The following is a 26,210-nucleotide window of genomic DNA, read 5'->3' as shown; positions in this document are numbered from 1 at the left end:
CGTCAGGCAGCTTATTCTGCTATTGAATCTTGTTTTGAGGTTGACCACCCCAGGTGGAGTCAGCAACATTCATACAGCAGTTGGATCAAAGGGTCAAAGCGTAGAGAAGATGCAGGGAACGCTATGTTGATTGCTGCATCGATGAGATACCAACTTTTGCTGTGTGTGTGTGTGTGGGGGGGGGGGGGGGGGGGGGATCTCCTTCACGTGAAAAACAAGCTGGTCATCATTGGAGGCAATCAAAATGCAGAGACATATTGACATGAGATTCTGCAACCAGTGGTAATCTAATACTTTCACATTCTGGGACTGAACTTTTTCCTTGAAGATGAAAACCCTACCAATACAGAGCGGGGTTTATCAGAGACTACTTCCCCTCCAGAATGTGGGGATAGAGAGGATGGCATGGCCTGCCTCAAGCCCAATGCAGTGTGTGACCAAGCTGCTGACCAGCAGGAGGAGGTCGTAGGCTGTTGTGGCTGTGTACGATTCTTCCGCATGCTAATAAGCCCCCTGTTTATCAAATATATAAATATTAAATTGTCAGCATGTCTTGTTTCTTCAGACTTTATTTATCAAATCAAATAAATGACACAAAATAAGAGTAAAAAGCAGAAAAAGCTAAAAACTTTGGCATTGGTAGAGAAGCCTTTCAGGGGTGTAATTCACGTACTCAACTCTGCTGCTCATGCATTTTCCTTACAAATTTAAGTGGAAATAAACAGACTCTCCCACTGTGTAAGATTTATTGCCAAGAAGCATTTGTTGCAACAAAGAAATAATCAACCAAACACACGCTTCTTTACTTTATGTGCCAAGTTTATTTCAATGAGGGGGCATTTTTTTGATGACCATTTGAAGAGACTGGCAGTGAGGCAAACAAGAACCAGTGAGACACCATTACTTGTCCATCCCTTGTAGAGTTAATCTTCTTTCAACATGGAGTGTCATTGCCATTTCCTCAATAAAAAATTGTGCACAGGATCCCATGACAGGATTGATTATAACAAGGCAGCATACGGACTCCTGTTTATCACAAGAATCTCTAATCGGGCATCAGCTGGAATAATAAGAAATTCTTCGAGTCACGATGTTAACTCGATGGAGCACATGAGCAAGATAAAAAAAAAAAACAAAACATCTGCACAAGTTCCCATCAGCCCCTGACCATCATTTTCTCTCCAGCTAAGAATCATACTGACATCATTAAAACATTTTTAGTCTGAATAAAAGTGCAAAACTGCTACAGCAGCTCCTTGAATGCAGCACTGCAATGAAAAGGCACTTTGGTAAAAGCAGAGATACAGTGAAACATACAGATATGCACCTTTAGTCTACGCTTACATGTAAATTACAGTTACAGGAGTGAAAGCCTAGGAAGAACCATTGGAAAAAAAAGAATACAAAAAACCAAAACACACCAATAAAAGTTCTATAGGTTGTGCTCAGTTCTAAAAGAGGAAGCAGGAAGTGTGGATCCAGGTTACACTGACATGGAACATTACACAGGCAGGTCAGGACACTTTGAGTCTGCCCTCAGTTCAGTTTCATACTTCCCTCTTAATAATAAGTCGACTGCAGACGTTTGGTTAAATCCAAAGTTCACCACAGCACAGGGAAGTCCATTTTGCTGAATCCGGGATCTCTGCGCATCTCCCAGTACGTGTTGTTGCTCACCCAAGTGTCATCCTTAGACTTCCTGTCAGCAAAACACAAATGATCATGAATTAGTATGACTGACAGATACTGACCGACGCACCACAAAATTACAAATAGGAACTACAGATGAAGATAGAAAAATGAGCTCCCCTGTGAACATTTCCCAAATATTATAAAGCATTTCTCCAAACATCCTGGTTTTATTTGGATGCTTACATTACGTTACTTTGCACACAAAAAACATTTTTTAGTCAGTTATAGTAACAGTGTATCCTTTTGCTGGATAACAGCCTGCAGTAATTTCTTGTAGTTTTCAGCTAGTTTCACTCACGTCTCCTGAGCATCATCAGCCCATTTTTCCTTTGGCAAACCTTTAAGCGCCTCCAGATTTGATGGTCTTCTGGCACAGACCTTGGTCTCAAATCACCCCACAGATTTCCAGGGCATCGTGCAGGTCTGTTAATGACATTCACTTTGGTCTTCTGGAGGTACGTCTTCCCCGGGAGCAACCCATGTTTTGGGTCATTGTTGTGTTGGAAGACAAAGTGATGACTCAGACATAATTGTGCCGCTGAGGTTTTCTTTCATTATCTTCACATTATCTTCTTCATGATTCCTTCCACCTTGATGAGATTCTCTGTTCCAGAAGCATCCCCGCAGTATAATATTCACACCAACGTGTTTCACTGTGGGGACACCGTTCTTTGGGCTGTACACCTCTCCCTATGTTCTCCAAATATAAACAGTTTCTTTGGCCAGGACTTGGCAGGATTCTAGCGATTGTCTTCCTTGAGACTACAATTCCCAACTTGATTAAATCATTCATTAGTGTCTTGGCAGTTCCAGGCTCTTTAGATCTCTCACTAGTTTGAGTCTTTTGCTTTCTACCTCTGCCAGGTTAGTTCTGTACTTTGTGGCTCCATTTGAATTTCTTGATACTTCTCACTACAGTTCTTGACACTTGGAAACACTGTGATTACTTTGCTTTGTGAGCAGCAACAATTCTTTAAAGTCTAAACTGATTTCTTTTGTTTTTGACCTGATGCTTTCTCAAGTGACCGCTCAAACCCTTACTGAAGTTTTTATTCTGTGTGTAGGCTGAAAGATAAAGTCAAAATCAAAATTAGGTTAACTCTGAAATGCTCTAAGCTTTGTTTGTGCTATAGCTTAATAAAACGTTCAGTTTTTCAGGGGATTGATCATTTTGACCCTTGTATTTTTTGTTTTTTCCTGAAATAATTATTTTATTGGGTGCAAACAGAAAACTAGTGCATTTAGAAATGCATGTTGAAAATCATTTGCTCTGCTAAAAGGAACATTATGATAAAAACTTTAAATTTCATACAGGAGCTAATAATTTTACCCTCATCTGTACTTTGAGTTACAACAAGCCCAGGATTATGTTGGGAAAAAAAACAACCAACCAAACAAACAAACAAACAAACAAACACACACAAACACTGCACACAAAGACCTTACAGACAAGGAAAAGAGCATACTTGAAAAAGCGTGGCTGGTGTGTCATGTTGTTGTCCTGCAGCACTTTCCTCCTCTCCCTCTGGAGCTGCTCTATTCTCTGCTTCTGCTCCTCAGCTCCATCTACATTCCCCTCTTCCAGCAGCCTGGAATAAATATACAGAAACACAGTCAGGGTGGGGATCAGTGCAGATTTGTTCCTGCTGTCTGTCAGTGCCATTCCCAACCTCCACAAAAAAGAAAAACTCCAGCTTTCGTGCAGTTTCGGAAGTGACTTGATGCCGCTGTAACAATATTAACTTCTGAATGATGTCACTTAATAACATAACGTTGGTAGTTAATCACTGGATAGCTGTTACACAACTTTGTAAACCTGCTGGATTCATGTTAATAAAACATTTTCTAGTTACTCAAATTCAAATGAAAGAACAAAGATTTATGTATTTATGTTGACTCACTGAAACATGTCCCTTCTTATAGAGCTATTATACTTATAGAGTTATTCAACTATTCTAGGACAGTAGGAATATATCTTTTGAACAAGTAATTAAAAAAAAAAACTTACTATACATTTAAAATATTAGACTGTACATAAAAGATGAACACAACTTCCTGGTCTGAAAAGTAAAGCAAATGCATTTTTAAAAGGCAATGTGCATTCTTTGTAATGGCCAGCAGGGGGCAAATCTATATAGAAGAAAACGTTTCTCGGACTCATTTGTCTGTGAACAATCTGCTAATGTGTTTATACTCAAGATCTCTGGTTTCCAATCTTAGAGAATACAATATGTTGTTGTTTTTGTTGATTATGGTAAGAGTGAAAAAGGAGGATAAAGTAAACAGAAACTCCTTAACACAAACTTCTTCAAAACCTATTGTATACAATACTAAATATGCAAAACTTAATGTACGTTCTCAGTTAAATTTGAACAATACAGTCCAGATAAAAACAAGATGGGAAGCTGAAATAAATAGACACCAGAGGATAGGCAGGAAGAAATATGTGCAGGAGTACACACGATAGCCAACTCCAGACACTAGTAATCGTGGCAAAAATTAGCTTAACACAAGCAAACAAATGTTGGGGAAAATGTCAGCCACATGCTGGTAACCATACCTACAATATGTTGGTATGAGATATTAAAGGCACACAAAAATACCAGAGGGCAGTGAAGGAAGAGAGGAATAATTCCTTTAAAGAAATTGTGTATCACTTTTAAGTGGCTCAAACTTGACCCACCAACATATTACAGCCACAGCTAGGTCAAGAATAAATAACATAGTCTCTGAGAATTCAACAAGATATATTTATCAAACAGTGGAGGCCAGCTGAGGTGATCCTGACATATTGAACTCATCTGAGTTAACTCTCAGATCCAAAACCACACACACCGATGTATGAACATATGAACTTCTTAATCCGCAGGGTTTAATTTAATGCTAGCCCACCTTTGCAACTATAACAGGTTCAACTCTTCTGGGAAGGCTTTCTACAAGGTTTAGGAGTGTTTATGGGAATTCTTACAAAAGCGCATTTGTGAGCCCAGACGTTGGAAGGCCGGGCTCACGGTCTCTGCTCTAATTCATCCTACAGGTGTTCTATCGAGTTGAGGTCAGGACTGTACCGTCCAGTCAAGTTCTTCCACACCAAACTCGCTCATCACCGTCTTTATGAACTTGGTTTGTGCACTGGTGTGCAGTCATGTTGGAACAGGAAGGGGTCATAAACAAACTGTTCCCACAAAGTTGGCAGCATGAAATTGTCCAGAATATCTCGGTATGCTGAAGCATTAAGAGTTCCTTTGACTGGAAATGAGGGGCTGAGCTCAATGCCCGAAAAACAACCCCCATACCATAAGCCCCCCTCCACCAAACTTGACACAATGCAGTCAGTTTCTCCAGGCAACCACCAGACCTAGACTCATCCATCAGACTGTCAGAGACAGAAGTATGATTCATCAATGCAGAGATCACGTCTCCACTGCCCTAGAGTCCAGTTACTCTATCTGATGATTTGTACTGTGCTTGGTGATGGGTGAGTGAATACTTTTGGCAATATAGTGCATCACATCCAGTTTCAAAACACCAAGTTGTTGACAGCCAAAATAGTCAACGTGAGACCTGAAGACGACGCCTCGGTAATTAATGGATGATTTCATGTTCTATATACAGTCTATGTTTAAAGGACAATCTCTCTCTACAAGCAAGGACATACACAATACTCTTCATCTTTCTGGATCTAGACTAGTATAGCTGTTGCTATGGTTATGTTCATACCTCTGCCTTGTGCTGCTTCACACCACATGGGCAAAGCCAGACTTGGCCCAGAAGCTCATGGAACCAAATGGTCAGATTTTACAGCTTTGAATTTATCTATTGTATAAGACCATCTGTTTTTGTTGTTTATTGTAATCAGGACTAAGAAAACAAACTGAGATTCTCAATGTTACAGTGTGTACACAGGAATGAGAGACAAAGAGTGGCAACCTCTGGTCCGGCCTGAAGCGCGTGTCCGATGGGGGCAGCAGAGGTCTTAAAGCAAGGTCCAGCTCATTTAACTCCACCGCAAACTGGGTGAAGCCGTAGTACTGTTCTTGGTCCACTGGCATTGGATCTAAACACAGACAGACATAAAAACAAGCAGCTCTAATATCATGTTCAGGTCAGTTGTGCGCTTTGACTGAAGCGGTGCAAGACAGTGTGACCGACACTTCCAGCGACTCCTCACTTACTTGCTCTCCAGATACACGTGGCAGACGGTGGCTTCCCTTGAAACACTGCTTCGTTCCATTTTCCAAATATGGAGTGCACCACTTTTCCATCTGAATCTGTAACCACACCCTCTATCTCATTCACTGTAGAGCTCCATGTTCTTGCCTAAAAAGGAAATATTTATATTTCATTTTAAAAAGAAGGACACGATACATATACATTACACCATACAAAAGCAGACATTATTTGTATCATACAAACTATGCACTAAATCCTAAATGAATCCTCTTAAATTTAAAAGAAACTGCAGCATTGTTACTTTTTCTGACATTTATTTTTTTTTACAGGTCAGCTTCTTTTTTGTCCAGTAGATGGTGCTGTTTAAGCTTCTAGCGTTGAAGGAATTTGGCTTACTACTGCTATTATGGCTTTATGTGCAAGAAATGGACATTTGAATGAGCAGTAATTTTATAACAAGCGTGGATCATTTTTACGAGCCTGCTCAGATGATAAGGGAGCTTATAAAAAAAATAAAATAACATGTTAAAATTACTAATAACAACAGCATGACAGAGAATCACATGTATTTAGCAAAATAATATTACAAACAGTAAGGGGGGGAAAGTTTACTCTAATATTGGTGGCTTACACACAGCATCTTTGTGTACTAACCTTAACAAATGTAATTTTGCACTGGCAGACATTGCTGTTGATGTTTTTGATCGCCATCTCGCCGTAGTGTTCGATCCAACGCTGGCCACTCAGGATGTTATGGATGCAGGATGTCACCTTGTTCCATTCATAATGGTCCCCAAACCTGCAGAAAACACACACATATACACACAATGCACCATTTAGCTTGCACTCATTACACATCCACAACAAAATAGAAAAAAGTAAAGAACCTACGCAGGTAGCGTGACACGGGTGGTTCCCATGGGAACGATTTCCATGGATTTTCCCCAGAATTTATTTTTCCATCGAACATCTGGAGAGAACAATAGAGCATTAAGGGAACAATCTGTAGCTTCTCTGACTACCCAAGGCTGCTCAGTTATTTTTTAACAACGCGCCAGAATGCATCAGAGCTTCCACAAGCTATATTAGTATAATCAATAGAGTCATTTTATAGAGAGCAATGATGCTAAGCAGTTAATTATCACATGATAGGAAGGTACAAGATGATGGTCAAATGAGGTTATTTAGATCGGCTAAGACACTAGTTTCTGCTACATGTAAAATCTACAGCATGCAGCAAACACACAGGAACAAGGTGTGGGAGCTCTGGTGTAATCTGCAAGAAGCCCAGGCAGACAAGAGGGTGGATGTGGGGTGTTTATTCCAAATAATCCCTGCGGGGCTCACCTTGCCAAAAGGTGAAGTTCTTTGAATCAGCATGACATGCTGACACAGGCGGGTGATGACTCACCTGGAAAGTGGGGAGAAAAAGAAAACAATAATGAGGTCCTTTATGAAAAGGTTGGGTCTGTAAGTTGAAAGTTAATTCTTTGCTAGCTATACAACCAATAAAGCATCAGATCACCGCAGGGCACCATTTCACTGCCCTACATTTGTTGCTACTACTAGGCTAGTTTTGTGAAAAGAGTCATAAAGAAAGTGGCATTCATATGTTCCCTCCACTTTTTGTAAACAGAATCTAATGAAGTTGTCACAAATAATTTGACAGTTGCATTAACTTAGAGATGACAAAGCAGCTGTGTGCAGTCTGAAGAGAATGTGTAAACTTTGTGACTTCTACCTGCTCAGCTATAAACCTGAAGCCCTTATCAGGCCTGTCGCACTCGTACGTCTCTCCCAGGACGGGGTTAAAGGGTTTGCTTCCTGCTCGGTAGTAGGTGGATGCATATGAAGATATTGCAAATGTAGCAACATACACCTGCACAAGGAAGGAAGAAAGGGATGGCTCAGTGAATGACACTTGGTTCCAAACAAGAACAGTAAGATGTTCCCACTCTGTCATTCTATTCAAAAAATAAATATGTCAAAAACACCCTCAGAGTCAGCCACGGGGAAAGCTTGAGCCCCCTCATACACTGGAGCTCAATCAATTTCAAACCCACACTAAGAAGTAAAATAATATTTTTGTTTCCCGTCAGAACATCTTTGTACCTACAACCAACTTCAAAGGTGAGTTTTTGCATGGGTCATATCCCTGTATGGGATGGGTAGCTGCTCTCCTTTTTACATTGCACTCTGATACAAGACCTGATTTGGTTGCAGTTTTAATGAAACAAGATAAAGCAGAAGTTGTCAAATTTCAGCCGACCTTTACATACTTGAGGGCCTGAAAGTCCAATAATTTTCATAGTATGAAGGTCAAATTCAAATTCATTGTTTCACTACAAAAGAAAAAAAACAAAAAGCTGTGAGCAGGGTGCGCTCAGGCAGGAAGCACTCACTATCTTCCATGGAATGAGCCTGTAATTGGTTTCTGCAAAAAATTCACATCCCAGACTATGAAGATAAAACTGTGTATAGGAATTTGTCGGAGAAGAAACTAACAGAGGCAAAATCTGTGTGTGTGTGCATTCATACATAACCGTATTTTAAATATGAATTTGTGTTAAAGGTAATACACCACAGTTTGTATCGTTTTATGTTTTATGTGAGTGACTTCCTTGTAATTAAATATTTATTGACGGCTCCAGAAAAAGTACACATTATACAAAACAAACATCACATTAGCTTCCTGAGGAAGAGCACAGAGCTTATGTCTGCTAGGTGTGTTATTAATATGCCTGTCAGAGGATCTGAACCTCAAACTCTTGTAAAAATAACTCTGTGAATATGACTTTCAAAAGTGTCTCAGGAAAATTAGAACATGCTAATTTGAATGTTTTGCATGTGCCGGTTTGTAGTCCACATGTAAAATATTTCCCACTCACCATGCGCTGGTAGGGGTCTTGAGTCTGATTAGCAGTGTCCAGGAGTTCGCTGTACTCCAGCTCCTCACACAGCTTCTGCAGAGTGTTGAGTGGCTCATTGAGGTGCACGGGCATGGCCACCTTGGACAAGTCCTTGCCTATGTTGTTTCTCAGGATGTTCCACAGGCTCACGCTGTTGGCGGGACAGGGAGAGGGCAGAGTGGAGCGTCGACGAGCCAGCGTCACCACGCTGCTCACTACAGAAGAAATACGATGTCGTAAGAGACAGATTAATATGCATGGCTTTAAAAGACATAAGTGAACACTGATGTTTGCATGGGAGGAGTGTTTTTTTGTTTTGTTTATATGTTAATATGATTATGTATGCAGATTCCAAGTGTATACACGAACTTGTGGAGGACACCAAGAAGACGACCTACAAGGCTGAGTTTGGTGCAAATGGGGAAACTAATAAAAATGGAAAACTGCATTTGGGACTGAATGATTTGATTGCAGGAATGTCGTTCCTTCTGTTTGTGAAAAGATTAAAAACCACAGCTTTCATGCCGGTCACACACTGCATTAAACAACGCTGCACTGAGTTTGTAAACATGTCTGGGAGTCTGTGCCGATTTTCAACACATTTTTGGAACCAAAGATTTATTTCACTGATACTTAGTGATTGTATTAGCTCCAAACTGGTTAAGGATGTACTGAAAATTGTCCACACGAATGCAACATAGGTCACATTTTCAAAGCATAACAAATGTCAGTATCCATATCAATAAAATATCAGTATGAAATCTTACTGTTACTAGGCATCAATAATTTATTTGATGCTGTTACGTCACGGAAAATGTCCCTAGAGGTCCTTTCCTTATTTACACAGTATAATTTTTGCAGATGTTATTACATCGCCAGCACTTCTGGGCCCAAAATTAGTCCCTAAACCACGACAGGGCCTCCACCGTGTTGTACAGATGGCTGTAGACACTCACTGTTGTACCTCTCTCCTCTCCTCCTCACTACATTATGACGATGATTTGAACTACAAATTTCAGATTAGGATTCAGCTTTTCATACACAGTGGGTGTCACAATGACTTCTCACAGATGCACAGCTTGTTGCCTTATTACTTACCGGAGTTGTGCCTCTCACTCCCCCCAGCGTTGCTGTAGGTATCCACGGAAACACTGTCACTGACATCACTTATATACGAGTCATCGTCAGACACCTTGAGATAGGAAATCAATGATGAAAGGTCAGTGAGCCAGCAGGATACTGAATCAAAGGACAAAAGCACACAGATCTAGAAAGCCTCTGCATCATCGGGATAGAGGAGAACATTTTAGGAGTGACATGTTAGTAAAGCTCAGTTAGGCAGTCATTTTTTTAAATCCCATTTGCAGAATTGTCTTTGAGTATTCATTCAACTGGTTGAGAGAAATCTACACTTCTACACCTCCCTCTACCCTGACTTTAAGTTTTAGAAAAACCAACCATGTAACAAAAACAGTGTTGCTGATTTTTTTTGCGTGTGTTTTTAGTTTTACACTATAATTATTTTTTAAATCTCTACACAGAAACTGTTTAATCTGTGTGTGTTTTTCAAGTCATTTCCATAATGTGTGTGTTATGGAACAAAAGCAGACCTACGATTTCTCTGTCATATATAAATGGTTATAATGGTGTCCGATTATGTTAAACGTGGCTAAATATTCAACAAAAACTAACAAACTAATATCTTGGACATGCCAAACTTTTTGTGTGGGAACAACGTTGGAATGAATCAGCTGATCATTTATTGCGTTTTGAACATGGAGATGCAGTTGATCTTGCAGATGATGTCTGACCTCGTTCTCAGAAGAGGAAGAGGACAGGAGGTACTCCTGAGCGTCAAAGAACTCCGTTAAGGACTCTGATCCTTTGCTCTCACTGGAGACCTGGTGCACCAAGGACTGTGGGGCATCTACAGAATCCTGAATTGGATAAAAAGACACCAGGTGAGTATAATCAGACCACTTGTCAGGTATTGTGAGTATTTGTGGTGTAATTCCACAGGACCATAGAATTTGACCCGGTGTCACTCACTGAGGCATAGGCGGTCTTTAGACCGACAACATGCGCAGGCTGGGTGGGCTGCAGGTCAATAGTGTGTCTCAGCCTGTCTCTCTCTGCCACCAGGGAACTAAATGCTGACTTCAGTTTGACGTGGACTGGAGAAAGGCAAATGTCAGAGACGGGAAAATAAGCAGGGACACAGCAAATACTGAGTTGTCATGGAAACAATTTTGTCGTATGGCAGTGAACACACAAAAAAAGCATATTTTTAAATCTACAGTAAACCAGGAAAGGACTCACTGCTGTTGGCTAGTTGGCAGAAGTCCTTTTGCAGATGTGAAGCATCTGCAGGTGATTCTGGGGATTCAGGACAGACTTCTTGGGTGTTTGACTCAGCGGTGGACAGATTTGGATTGGAGGCATGAAGGCGATAGGACTGAGACTGGGGCTGGGAGGAGATACAGCTTGGAACCTGGCAGTCAAATACAGACAAAAGTGAGACATTACATTCCCTTCTTTCCCACCATTTAATGACTGAACTATATCAAAGCATAAGCAGCAGAGGAAAAAAATAAGAAGCAGGGCGTGAACCTGTAGCGTGGCTTTTGTGTCTTTGCCATTGTTTTTGGACCGCCACCTCCTCGGCCTCTTCTCCTTTTTGGGGATCTCATAAGTAGCTGCCTGTGGCACCACAGACATATTTTGAGGTTGTAACAACATTAGAAGAATTCCAAGATCAGGGTTTCCACCAGTGTTTTCCCATCCCAGCATCCCATCTTGCCTAATGTGACCCTCCGCAGTTTTTTGTTTTTTTTAAAAGACAATGCAATGAATTTACTGTATCCTCCTCCACACCCTTGCCAACTACCAGCTCTAACATTTCTGGTGGAAAGCCTGTATTATTAACATAACAGTTTGTCTTACTAATCTCTTTGAAAAGCAGGTGGACACTACAGCAAACAGCTTTAACTACATTTCCCAAACATAAACTTGTAAATACATTTAGCAATAAAAAGAAGCATTTTTTAATATGTTATTTATCCACCTGTAGGCAAACACCAACTTTTACTGTGAAACTTCAGTGGCTACTAACAACTTAGACCCACCACTTCCTGTCTATGTTCCCCACCAGCATGGTAACTAAGTTGCTTTTGTATTATTGACTTTAATTATATGGGAAACACATTGATTATTATAAAGAACCACTAATGGCAGCTTAATCCGAGTGCCTGTGCTCACTTGTAGTCCACTGATGACTGGAGCTGAGTATGTGCGGTGCAGGACCTCCATGCTCTTCAGCAGCAGGTTCAGTTCCAGCAGATACGACTCACAGTCCTCCAAGTCTGAAAAAGAAAAAAAAAAGAGAAGGTATTATTAGATCAAAGTTGTAGGCACAGAAATAAAAGATTAACTGCACCAAGACATGCTGTGATAGGTAAGAAATAAGAAAGAAGACAGAAACAAACAAACCGACCTTTACAGCACTTGTCCATGTCGTCTGAGGAGTGGAGCCAGGAGTTTATCTTAGACTGGTGGATTGACGCCTGCTTGGTAAGAGTCGCCCTCTATTTGAGATGAATGACAAAGGATGATACACAATTTGCACAACACATCCCCAAGGATGTTTTTTTTTCCTTACACAAGAGGACTGGGGCAACTTACTTTCCTAAGGGATTCATTAAGAGAGGGAGAGGATGTCGCATGGGGGTGGAAGAGATGCTTCTCGTGGGGATACATGCTTATTTCATTCTGCCGAAACAGACGGTGATGACGCAGCTTTGACACCCACTCCTCAAACAGCTCCGGCGACTTCACCTGGAAGCCACAAAGTCAAATTAGCTTGAGGCAAACTTGAAGAACCAAAGCTCCTGCGGGTGTCTTTCTATGAAACACACAAAGGAAATCAAAGAGAAGACCTGCCGAGGTTGAGGCCCTTGCTAGTGAGGATACATCTCAAACAGCAGTAAGAAAAATAACGGGGAATGTAACTAAATGTCTCAAGAGTTACCTTTAGGTGGTAGATGTTGTCTTCCGTATCCAGATCAATGCACATGGCTTTTTTCTTAATTGACATTACAGAGAGACCAACGTCTATGCAGCCATGTAGTTTCCCCTTACTAATCTGTGCAATAAATAAATAAATAAAACACTTTTCACTTGGCATTTAACTTGTGCATAAGTTTGTATATACAGAAGAGAGACAGATGGAGTCATAAAACAATACTTACATCGCTTTCCCGCTTTGCATATCTCATGATGCCTTTCTCCAACAAAAAGTATCTCTATGTTGGAAGAAGATAAATGAATTTGTATTTATTTACAGACGTGCCATGGTCTATTAATTACTACGTATATAAACCATTAAACACAATGCAGACTGTGGAGATTTGCGCAACAGTCCCTTTCAATTCTCTTGAACCTGACATTTAAATTTTATTACTGAAGTGAGATAAGTGACCCAAATGATTAAAGATAATCATCATATATTGACATAAGCAGTTTATGGGAACGCTGCATTTTACAAATGAGAAAGCTAAATAAAAGAGTGCGCTGACAGAGCTCAAGGCCTCTTTATCAGGTAAACTATGCTCTGTTAAAGGGGCTGTTCCATCATGTCGCAAGGAAAAAGTTTCCAAGTATGATTACACTCACTGAGATCAGAAGGGGAGGGGGATGAGTCAGGTTTACAGTGTAATCAGCTGGGAGTCAAAAGAATGGAAAGGAGGAAATACAGAGAGCTAAAAAAGTGGAGGAGGAGGAAATGTGGAAACAGCCTGAGGTACAGACAACAAATCAGGATACTAGCACTAGCATCATACTAGTATGCATCATAGAAAGATTACATAAAATGCTGCACTACAACTAACATTTTTAGTCTAAGACTCTTAAATAAAGGATCAACAGCAGTAGCAGAAGGGTTTAAGAGTCTCCTGTAACAACAAGCAGTGCTGCAGTCTGATGCGTTAAGAAGCCAGCAGAGGCCCTCACCTTATGCCAGCCCTTCATGGGCCACTTCCTTCTCTTGAGCAGGAAGCCTCCCTGCTTCTCAGGCTCCTGCATGCTGGCAGGAACCCCCCTGAGCCCTTCCACAATCTCCCAGTTATCCTGCAGGACAACAGGGCAACGAAGCATGAGACAGACAGTGAATGACTGTGTTGTGTGTATACATTTCACTATCACAGCAGAAACACTATGGCTGCAGTTATTGTTCCGCCTGACGAATGTGGCACGCATTTGTAGGAACAATTAAAATTTGGTCACAGTGAACAACCATGAATAAGTGAATCACTTTCAACTGTTTGACAGTGAGACAATGGACACACAGAAACACATTAATAATTTCTCACGTTTTATAGCCTGATGGGCACCACAGTGCGTGATGTTATTAGAATTTAACAAATTAAACATCACACAATAGTAACACATACAGATGTTACACACACCTGGCTGCCGTCATGTTTAGAGGAGCCGCTGCTGTCACTGTGAGTGGGTGATGTTGATGTCATCTTTTTGCGCCTCGACTAATCCTCCACCTACCGCTGTCTTGTATCTCTGGAAACCGTGGCAACAGAGATCACAGACGAGCAGCCAGGAGCATCACGCTGACCTTTGAAGGCCACTGCAACATCCAGCACTGCAGAGAACGGAGAAGGTAGGTTTAAAAAAAACAACATGTGAGAGCAACACAGGTTTATTTTAAACACAACAGCAGCACGCAGCATCCATAATCAGGACGAGATAAAAACAGAAGAATCACTGACTCACTGTGCGTCTGTCTGCCTCTGAAATTCCTAAAGTCCAAAGTAGATGTGTTTAAAGGAAGCTAGCCATAAATATCCAAATACAGTCATTTCCATGAGCTCAATATAAATGAATTCACATGGAATCAGATGCAATGAGCTTTACACATACAAAGTCAAATACAGGGAGTGCAGAATTATTAGGCAAGTTGTATTTTTGAGGAATAATTTTATTATTGAACAACAACCATGTTCTCAATGAACCCAAAAAACTCATTAATATCAAAGCTGAATGTTTTTGGAAGTAGTTTGTAGTTTGTTTTTAGTTTTAGCTATTTTAGGGGGATATCTGTGTGTGCAGGTGACTATTACTGTGCATAATTATTAGGCAACTTAACAAAAAACAAATATATACCCATTTCAATTATTTATTTTTACCAGTGAAACCAATATAACATCTCCACATTCACAAATATACATTTCTGACATTCAAAAACAAAACAAAAACAAATCAGCGACCAATATAGCCACCTTTCTTTGCAAGGACACTCAAAAGCCTGCCATCCATGGATTCTGTCAGTGTTTTGATCTGTTCACCATCAACATTGCGTGCAGCAGCAACCACAGCCTCCCAGACACTGTTCAGAGAGGTGTACTGTTTTCCCTCCTTGTAAATCTCACATTTGACGATGGACCACAGGTTCTCAATGGGGTTCAGATCAGGTGAACAAGGTGGCCATGTCATTAGTTTTTCTTCTTTTATACCCTTGCTTGCCAGCCACGCTGTGGAGTACTTGGACGCGTGTGATGGAGCATTGTCCTGCATGAAAATCATGTTTTTCTTGAAGGATGCAGACTTCTTCCTGTACCACTGCTTGAAGAAGGTGTCTTCCAGAAACTGGCAGTAGGACTGGGAGTTGAGCTTGACTTCATCCTCAACCTGAAAAGGCCCCACAAGCTCATCTTTGATGATACCAGCCCAAACCAGTACTCCACCTCCACCTTGCTGGCGTCTGAGTCGGACTGGAGCTCTCTGCCCTTTACCAATCCAGCCACGGGCCCATCCATCTGGCCCATCAAGACTCACTCTCATTTCATCAGTCCATAAAACCTTAGAAAAATCAGTCTTGAGATATTTCTTGGCCCAGTCTTGACGTTTCAGCTTGTGTGTCTTGTTCAGTGGTGGTCGTCTTTCAGCCTTTCTTACCTTGGCCATGTCTCTGAGTATTGCACACCTTGTGCTTTTGGGCACTCCAGTGATGTTGCAGCTCTGAAATATGGCCAAACTGGTGACAAGTGGCATCTTGGCAGCTGCACGCTTGACTTTTCTCAGTTCATGGGCAGTTATTTTGCATAGTTATTAGGCTTTCGAGCCTATACAACTTGGAGTAAGACAACATGCATGAAGAGGATGATGTGGACAAAATACTCATTTGCCTAATAATTCTGCACTCCCTGTATAAATGAGTCAAAGTAGAACACAAGTGTTATAACCAAAGCCCACTGTTCAAGAAGTGTGTAAAATGAGCAGATAATCATGAGAACAGAGGTACATCGCTTTCCATGTTCTCCTCTTAAAAGTCACACATTACGTCTTAAAAGTAATGCAGTACATTAGGCCTGCACAATAAATCGAAAATTTATTGTCATCGCGATATCAGCCTGTGCAATGGGCCCATCGCAAAAGACGGCGTAAACTGCGATAATTGGATACCTTGAAACGTTTACACACATGCTTTAAAGAATTTACCAATCAACACATTTGACCAGTCAAATAGAGCCCTTCACGGCATTAACCAATCAAATGGATTAGAGGCCCGCCTCCTACGCAGGTTGGGAGCGAAGAACGCTGCAGCAACAAGTCAGAGTTGTAATGGCTGAGAGCGAGACACATGACGAGAACGCTACTGACTATGAATTTAAAATAAATAAATAAATAAATAAATAAATAAATAGTACCTCGCTTATTTGGAGGTACTTTGGATTTGATAAAGACGACGTTCTCCAAACACAGGTACTCAGCAAAACTTGCCGAACACTCGTGGCAACCACCAGAGGAAACATGACTAATCTCCACCATCATCTTCAATACAACCACAGAGAACTGTTTGAAGAGTTCCAGAAAGACGGGGCTAGCTAATGTTGCTAATGTTAAGCCAAAGAGCACAGCAGTCCAACAGCCGACTCTGTATCCGAGTTTTTCAAGTGGAACTCCTTATGAGAAAACGTCGAAGCAGTACAAAGAAATAACAGAGGCCATTACACATTTTTTGACAAAGACATGATGCCTATAAATACAGTTAGCAGAGAGGGCTTCACCAGTCTGATACAGAAAGTGGACCAGAGATACCACACCCCCTCACAAAACTACTTTTCCCATGTCGCCATTCCACAAATGTACGAAACATGCCGCAAGACCGTCATGTTTGAACTGAGCCAAACTGAAAACTACGCAAGCACTACAGTAAAGTTTCCTCTCCAGTTTCGACTTGCATCATAACTACTTGGTGAGTGAACAACTGAATGAACAACTGCATTGAGATAATTTTCAGTATAATTTAAGTTATGTTAAAGTGCACTTTGTTGTTACATTGCTAATACAGCAGCTTTCTTTAAATAAAACTGTTGCAGTAAAACGGAAATTATGTATTTGTTTTTTTTGTTTTTTTTGTTATTTATTTTATCGCAAGTCATATCGTTATCGCGATATTGATCACAGTTATCGCGCATCGCAGGTTTTCCTAATATCGTGCAGCCCTACAGCACATTATCTAATTGCTCATCACAGAGGAATTATTTTCTTATTAGTCTGTAAAAATGCCCTGAAACACACCAGCACCTGTAAACAATATAAGCCTATAGGCTACAGTCTCACACGCCAACACAAACTCTAACCTATCCTAAGGTGGACACACATATGAGCTCTCTTTTAGTTTTGAACAAAAGTCAACAGCACAAAGATAAAAGCTGAAGCAGTGTTAGCAGTACAATGCAGTCGTTTTTGTCATGGACGCAGTTTCCACTTTACCATCAGCCTCTCGTCCTTTTGTGCAGTAAAAATAAAAGTAATGTTCACGTCTCCACTCCTCAACAGCTTTACCACAGTACCGCTCCACTGTTTTCCTCCTCCCGCATACAAACTGAAATCAGCTGCTTGTAGCACAAGTGCACAGGAAGAAAAACAAGATTGTTTGATTGATGTTTTTTTTTTTCTATCCGCCTGGACAACTGAAGAACTGACACAAGTAATAGCATAATTGTAACTGTAATGTAATTAATGTGTTACATTACTGCGTTACTGAAAATGTAATGTGATTACAGTACCCCCAAACACTGTTGGCCAACAGGTCTAAGTATCCTGTATAGTGTATGACATCAGTTTCAGCCAAACATTTGTTTAAACTGCTCTAAACCCTAAATTTTAGGAGGTTTTTCTCTTGGTTCTGTATGATGTCACTGAGAGTGGATATCCTTAATAAACTCATTTGTGGCACACAGCAGTAGCTCTGAGCACAGAAGCCTGACAATGTTTCCAATGTTTCCATGTGAAGTTGGCTTCAAGGGAAGGTAAGAGTATAAATAAATGTGTCAATGACACAAAGCTACTCCCTCATCTGCCTTCACTCGCTTGTGAACTTCAGTGACATCCCATTCTTAATCTACAGGGTTTAATATTATGTCAGCTCATCCTTTGCAGCTATAACAGCTTCAGCTCTTCTGGGAAGGCTTTCCAAGGTGTTGGAGCGTTTATGGGTATTTCAGAGTATTCTTCCAGAAGCGCATTTATGATGTTGGACGAGAAGGCCTGGCTCGCAGTTTCATTCCAAAGGTGTTCTATCAGGTCGAGGTCAATCAAGTCCAGGCCAGGCAAGTTCTTCCACAAGAAACTCGCTCATCCATATCTTTCTGGACCTTGCACTAAAAGTTGGCTGTGGAATATTTAGTAGTGAGGAAATTTCGCAAGTGGCATCCTATCACGGTACCACGCTGGAATGAGCTCCTGAGAGCGACCCGCTCTTTCACAAATATTTGTAGAAGCAGTCTGCGTGCCTCGGTGCTTGATTTTATACACCCGTGGGAAAGGACATGATTGGAAGACCTGAATTCAAGGATTTGGACTGGTGACTGAATATTTTTCACAGCCACTATGTCTCCAATCTAGTAATTGTAAAACAAAATAAATAAAAAGGAGACCTAGTTTTGCATGACAGGTTTAAGGAGTTTTTCCTGATGCCTTAAATGTACACACCAACGCTCCATGTGATGCAACATTCATTCGTCTCCTCACCTCAAATGGCATGCTCCAACCTTGCTGTGCTTGTATCTGTGCGTTAATGGCACTCCCTTTTTGCACAGCCCTCTCTTTCTGTGGAAGTACACTGTGCATGTGAGAGGAAAGGGAATGCCTCTGAGGTTTGCGTGTGACCGAATGTATGCAAATGGGTGTAATTGTTTGGATTTGCTGCTAGCTGCAAACTGAGAAAGCTCTGGTGGTTTATGAGCGTGTGTGTAGTCTGTGGTTCCCCTTGCTTGCAGTCAGTCCCATGCTCAGGACGTGAGTCATCAACAGGAAAGAATGCGCACCGCACCGCGCTTCGATACCCCCGGCACACCAAAACACAAGGCTAGCGACAGTAAACACACGGCTAAAAGCAGAATGAAGCACATGGACGGCCCACTTACTTCACAGCTACTGCACAGGCTAAAGGGTCAGACAACATATCTGAGCAGCCCTCAGATTATAAACTCAGGGAGCTCAGTTTAGCTCATCAAGCTGTTCTGTTTGCAATTTTCAGGCTGCGACATGTCTGGCATCTTGAGCTGCATTAGAAGCTTCACAGAAATATGTTATGAATTTACTGCACAGCTCAACAGCATACTACAGCGATGTAAATACACCTGTATGTAGTGTAAACAACAAAAGATTAATGCAATCATACAACATTGCATTTACATATAATGTAGGAGCTCAGGGCCTCAACAGTAAGTTTACAACATCTGAGGCTCACTGAAAAGCTACATGCAAAATATGTGGCGATTATGAATGAAGAATTATCAAGTACCACTTGAACAAACATGGTTAACATTGCCTCCCTCCCATTCCTGTCATTTTGTTTTCCTTTCATATATGTCAGCAGAAACTCACATTTCTCAGAGCAAAACCACAGCAATTGCTGTGCATTAGTTTATCAGCTACGGAGGCCTTTCTGGCTTCTATGAGACGAGTCCCTGAACACCCCACCGGGTGCTCTACTTAGCTCAGCTGACTGATTACCGTAGGACTGTATCTCACCAAGGCCTCTGCACTGTAAGACTAGAAGTGCTGGGGTTTTACCTTCAGTCTTATGTAATGTGAGTCAATCATTAATGGCCCAACACCTTGTAAGTGATCTCACAAGATGGAAACAGGTCATTCTCATGGTAAGGGCCAACGCTGCTGAGTCACAAGGGCTTAATGGGGGAATAAAAGGTTTAAAGGAGATGTAAAGTGACTCTTTTTTTTCCCTGTGGGTAAGAATTTGTCATTTTGTGAAGAGATGAAACAAACGCAAATGGAAAATGTGTTTAGACTCTAGACACTGAGCAGCGCAAGAGCTGCTTGGGCTAACAACAATAAATGAATATAACTCTGATATGTTCTTCGTTTGTCATATTGTGGATTTTCTGCACACTGCACTTCAGTAAAAAGTACCTACAAGGCCCAGAATGACAACAGTTTATCCCCTAAACTTCAAGACTGGACTTTAAAGCAGCTTTTAGTTGAGCACACACACACACAGATTCAACAGACAAAAGTCAGACGTGTAAATACAAGAGCGGATTATTCTTCTTGTAGCCATTTTCACAGACTTTACCTAAAAGATAGATGCAGTCAAGGTCAAGTTACCCACTGATTAGTGAAGTCTTATTATGAAACCTGCAGAGGGCACTGAGGGAGAGGACTTATCATCCTTTTTATACTCTAATGGGGGACAGACATTACAGAAGGTGAATGGTGCATTCAATACAACCTGAAACTAATGACTGAGACCATAAACTGAGTAAGAACGTGCTTACAAAGATCACAGTTTAAAGGCCTGATTACAACTTAAAGAGTTATCATTTATCATTTATTCTGTCTTTCTTGACTTCAAATAGGCTAAAAAATATTTTTTTAAACCGCAAACATTTTGTAACACTGCAGCACTCTTCCTCTCACATACCGCTGTGTTGCTTTCAATTTGTATTGTGTGTTTAATGTGTTCATATTTTTCCCCATTGCATACTTTCAAATTCCTTTCCTTGGCAACTCTGCTGCCAGTACACTTTGAATTTAGCAAATGACCATGACCTGGTAATTGAATTCAGATAATGGGAAGATCCTGTGGGTATGTTGAACTTTCCAGTGCATGGCTCAGGAGAGCTGAGGGTCATATAGTCTTTTACAGAATAATACTTCTTTCTGAAACCAGAAGAATCGCCTCCTAATGGACATTAAATAAAATCCAAGTTTAAGACATCTCCATCGGCTTGATTTTTCAGACCCGAAAGCTACGTTCATCTTTGATATGCAGCCTATGCTTTTCCCATTCAAGACTCACCAGATGCCCACAAGATTACAACGCTTGTGTTCATTCAAAGTATTCCTGAAGAATTCCAAGTATGCTTTTACAGCCATAATATGAAGACCACAGGAATGTCCTCTCTTTTAATTTGAACATGACTACAGGCAACACAGTGATTGCTCACTGGTTTCAGGCTGAAGCCTGAGAAATTGTAAGGCTGGAGTTTCCAGTTCTGGCATGGCAAACACACAGACCATGACTTACCAGCCAATCCATCTGCTTTCAACCACAAACTCTTGCAACAACAGGACTGCAAAAAACCCAACAGTCCACATCATTTTCATATCTGCTCTCCATTTTTACCTGACTGACTAACAAAGCAATGACGAATTACTGGTCAGAATCACTGGGTTGAAGCAGTGCATGATCCTGTTATTACCAAACAGAAAGATTTTCACTTTTTGCAGGTTTCATCTAGCCATTTCAGACATCAATACCCCAAATTCTGTGACAAAAATAAACCCATGTGTGACAGCACACGGTGTGATCAGATGGTGGCAGCAGCACAGTTTATCTGACCTTTGACATCAAGTGTGCATGACTGATAGCACTGAAAGAAATACAGTGCCCATTTTCTTTGTGCCGTTAGAGAAAAAACAAAAAACACATGTGGGTATGAGCGAGTGATCAAAGATACACATAGCAGCCCCAATATGTCACTCAGCAGTCACTGATTATTTCTCATGTGCAGCTAAACAGCATGCACTTAGATTCCTGACCAGTGTATTTATAAAGGCTACATCACAAAAGATGTCTCTCTGTCTGCTTCCTGCTGAGACAAGAGACACTTTGTGTTGCTGCTTCAATCACTGGTTGCTATGGATACAAAAAAAAAGAGGCAAAGCCAAGAATAAAGTTTGTTGATTCTTTATGAAAAATCTGAGGGACATAAAACACCAAACTATTTATAGAACATGTGGTGTTAAAAGCAGAAAAAGATTTCACACTAGTCTCTGTGCTGACCAGCTGGCTGGCATGGAAGTAAGACATAAGATCCTTTAACTTCATATAACCACAGGTGGGCTATTCTCAGACCAACCACTTGGTGTGTTAGTCTAACAAGAGTCTTCTGTATTTACCAGCTTTAAAGTGGGTGTTACAGAAAGGAGAAAGTGACACAGAGATAACTCAGCGAGTCACGTAGGCCTGGCTAGATGTTTGCACCCAAAATGTTGCAGCAGGGACAAAAAAACCTAACATTTTAGCTGGACAGGAATCAGCTGATTGACAGACTTAAAACCGACTCCCTTAGAGCAATAATCCTCTGGCCTGAGATCCTGTGCCAGGAGAGCAGACTGGAACAGAATCACTTGTAGTGGGAAATTAATATCTTGCACAAGGGCACTTCACCAAGGCAGACGCATGCCAACAAATGGGTTTGAAAACAGATTGCCGCATTTATGGACACTCTCTTGCTGCTAATACTCTGCCTAGGGCCTGAGGAATTACTATTTTTATGCATTAACCAGCCGGCTATTTCTGAGATTAACAGATTAGATCTCTAAATGCCAGAAACATCCCAAATTCCCCAACGAACAGGGTGCCATTTTTAAATGCTGTGTTTTGCCCAACTAACCTTAAGTTAGAAAAGCTGGCATTTGTGCTAATAAACTGGTTTGAAAACATTCATGAATCTGATAAATTATGAACTTTTCAAATAAGTCATCTGCCCAGCAGTTTTGCCAAACAGCCACTGAAAGTAAATCATTTAGAGGTTTTTCTGTTCATATACTCTCTAAATGTGGGTCAATATCGATGCTTAAAATAACAATAACCAATGATCACATATCGGTACTGGCTGATATATTAGCCTTGTTGACAGATATTTTTTTATTTTATCAGCAAGATAAAATTACATGTACCATTACCATTAATCTATTATGTTACAACAACAATCAAAATATGTAGTTCCCTCTTCCTCTCACCCCCAACCCATCACAGCAGGCTGTCCCTCCCTAAACCTGGTTCTGCTGGAAGATTATTCCTGTTAAAGGGGAGTTTTTCCAACGCTGTCACCAAGTGCTTGCTCATAGGGGGTTGTCTGATTGTTGGGGTTTGTTTCTAATGTTGTAGGGTCTTTAACTTACAATATAAAGCATAAAGTATTATTTAAAAAAAACTGAATCAACCATTTTTATCAATTTCAGTATTTCAGCTCTTCATCGTGCTACCATTGAATATTCAGCAAGCACAAAATTCATGTGAAAAAACAGATCAACGTAAAAAAAAACCATCAGAACAAACCTGATGTTAGACATGTTAACAAAAACCTTCAGGGCTGTGGTTGTGTTTACATTAGCTTGAATGTTGCTCTGGCACTGTGTACCCACAGCCAAACTGTGAATGCCTCAGCCATCGTCACTCGTGCTTAAAATCATCTTGTCTGGGCTAGATGGTGCATGGTCTAGTTGTTCTACAGTAAAAACGAAAGAGGGTCATGAATTATGGTGAGTAAACAACAATTATTTTCATTATTAAATAATTGACAGGTTATTTGGCCAGGTTGTTTTTAATATGAAAAAGAGGTTTATGTCGGGTTTGGGGGGGTGTTGTTTTTTGTTTTTTTGAAAAGTATGTGTAATATCCAGTGTTGGTTCAATTAAAGTTATCAAATAAATAAAAGATTTTATTAAACCATGGATTAAATCTCAGCTTCACTACAATGTAAATATCGGATATAATCAAGCTGAATAAAGTAAATGAATAAATACATATTTTGATGACACTGATGTCAGAGAAGCAGCCAGTGCGGATTGGTTACACGAAGCATGCATTCATGAGGACAGGACTCCATGGGAACTGGGAACCACAGGTGTCCCGTCTAAGTGCACCAAAAGGCAATGCTCGGCTCCTGCTGCCAGCACAGCAACACAAAGTTGTCAGGGTAAACAAAAATTACCAAGATATCCCATGCGCTCGAAACACCCCCCGCCCCTATAAAAATACCCGCTATAAGTCGATCCTTACACGTCTATTAAGAACCTGATGTCTGGAGGTGCCCATTAATAATTCTATCGAAAGCGATACTTTTAACGTGAGCACCGAAACACTCACCGACAGCCGCCACGAGAACGCTGCCCAGCGCTTAATGCCAGCGGAAGCTAAACAACTATAGAAAAAAACACACGAATAAATTCACTCGAGAGAAAGCGAAAATAATAATAATAATTCAAAAAGACATGCTTACGTTTCCGTGGGGAAAGCTAGTGCATCTTCTCCCGGTAGTAGCAAGCAGCCAGCAGCCTCGTTTTACTGCCAGAGTGTCGCGGGTGAGGAGGGGCCGCTGAGGGGGGGAAGGAGTGACTGACGTCCATCTCAGCCAATCGCAATCGAGGATAAAATCGGGGCGGGGTTGACATACTCCAGGTTGACGTACACATACGCCTCAAACACCGAATGAAGAGTCAAGGTGAGAGTTAAACATTGGGGTCTACGTGTTGTATGTTATCATTTTATTTTAGTTCAGTTAAGCTTTATTTACACAGCGCCAAATCACAACAACTGTCACCTCAAAGCGCTTTATTGTGAGGCACATACATGATCTTAAGTAGGCCAGAGCAGTGTAGCTCCCCTTTCTATAAGTATAAAGAAGTTTGAGGTACTTTAATACATAAAAGGAGGTGTAATGTCAAAAATAACGGTTTTCTACATTTAAAAGAAATGCTGCTCTGGGCTTCAATTGTAAGAAATAAATGTGTAAAATTATATAAAACAAAATTCTGTTAGCTCACTGTGGAGACTGTCCTGCAATTGTAAAATTGATGATTTGTGTCAACTGAGAGAATTCTTTTACAAAAACAAACAAACAAAAACAGGAAAAACCATCAAATCTCTGTAATTTATTTGTTTATCTAATACTTCTTTCCTTTGGTGTAGTATTATTGGCTATGGTGAAGGCCTTCTTTTTGCAGGAAAAAGCTGTGAATAGCTATCAAACATGAAAGCTGTCAAACATAAGGCCTCCAGGCCATGCCCTACAACAATCACATCATCCCTCCACACCCTCCCCCAAAAAAGCATGTGGCGACTGTGGGAAGGAAAAACCCTTTTAACCCCAACAGAGGTGGAGGTAAGGTGAGGCAAGGGAGACTGGACAAAAGGCAACTCCCTCTTTGCCTTCAAAATATGTAGTTCCTTTGTCTGTAACATGAATAACCTGCATGTTTTACAATCCACACCTTCACCGGGCTTTGACGTCTGCATGATTTTTAACCCTGGAGAACCCATGGGGTCAAATTTTACCCCATGGTTTCCCTAGAAAACCAATGGGGTCGGCTCTGACCCCATTGGTTCTCCGGGGTTAAAAGAGAAATCTTCGCATTCCACGTAAAAAACAACAACAACAAAGTGACTTTTAATTAGAATTTCTGCAGTTGTTTATTAATGACCTATGCCTTACAGTATAGCAACCTTCTTTTCAATACATAACTTGTGATAGTATGCATTATAAGTGGCTTTTTGTTTTAAAAATAGAAGCCACTAGGTGTGGACTGCACGCCTTCATAATTCATCTGGTCTAAGGGCTTCACAACACTGTGCTCACTCCAGTGGTAGATTGTTTGGTGACTGTCCTTTGGTTGCAAAAGATGGCTTTGCCCACAACTGCTGACTCTTTAGTGAATCAATGAGTAAGTGAGAAACTTGGCGTCAGTGCACCCAGATGGAAGGAGCGAGGAAGCACAAACGAGCATGTGTTTATGTGTCTCTGCTTAGTGTCACTCATTTTCTCCTAAACTTCTGCCTGTCGTGGTTTCTCTGAACACTCAGTCCACCTCTGCTGTCCTCTCCGTGCTGCCTCTGGATTTGTTTACTCAACAAACCCTCCTTTGCATGGGCATGAGGCCTTCACTTCCTGCCTGGGCTTATTTCTATGGCAACAGAAAAAAAAAGTGGGAAAGCAAGACTCATAGCTGGGCGTGTCCAGAGACTCTGAACCAGCAAAACTAATAGAGTTTGGAGCTTTAAAGGAATGTAAATCAGGACTGGGGAGAGAGCATGAAGTGGGACACTGGAAGCAGAGCAGACAGGGTGAGGAGAGCTTTCTCTCTGTGCCTGTATCACAGGTGCTGCCA

The 26,210-nt window shown here is 40.9% G+C and overlaps 1 protein-coding gene across 1 annotated transcript; it reads right to left on the bottom strand.

Annotated features, from left to right (window-relative positions):
- Window positions 1–780: 780 nt before the first annotated feature.
- Window positions 781–24,424, bottom strand: LOC146549536 (oxysterol-binding protein-related protein 3-like). Its single transcript, XM_085262474.1, has 22 exons — window positions 24,326–24,424; window positions 14,237–14,427; window positions 13,782–13,898; window positions 13,022–13,075; window positions 12,802–12,915; window positions 12,456–12,608; window positions 12,268–12,358; window positions 12,033–12,136; window positions 11,385–11,474; window positions 11,094–11,265; window positions 10,824–10,948; window positions 10,586–10,711; window positions 9,873–9,966; window positions 8,754–8,989; window positions 7,607–7,744; window positions 7,213–7,276; window positions 6,757–6,835; window positions 6,520–6,664; window positions 5,868–6,012; window positions 5,623–5,749; window positions 3,159–3,281; window positions 781–1,699 (listed from the first exon to the last, which is right to left on the bottom strand). Exons 2-22 carry the CDS (start codon window positions 14,297–14,299, stop codon window positions 1,603–1,605), a joined length of 2,457 nt encoding a protein of 818 aa, XP_085118600.1. The 5' UTR covers window positions 14,300–14,427; window positions 24,326–24,424; the 3' UTR covers window positions 781–1,602.
- Between the last annotated feature and the right edge of the window lie 1,786 nt (window positions 24,425–26,210).

The sequence above is a fragment of the Mchenga conophoros genome, linkage group LG22 (assembly GCF_057382185.1).
Source record: "Mchenga conophoros isolate Kocher_MC1m ecotype Shallow Benthic linkage group LG22, M_conophoros_male_GT1.1, whole genome shotgun sequence".
NCBI lineage: Eukaryota > Metazoa > Chordata > Actinopteri > Cichliformes > Cichlidae > Mchenga > Mchenga conophoros.
This window is presented reverse-complemented; position numbering and strand designations above follow the sequence as displayed.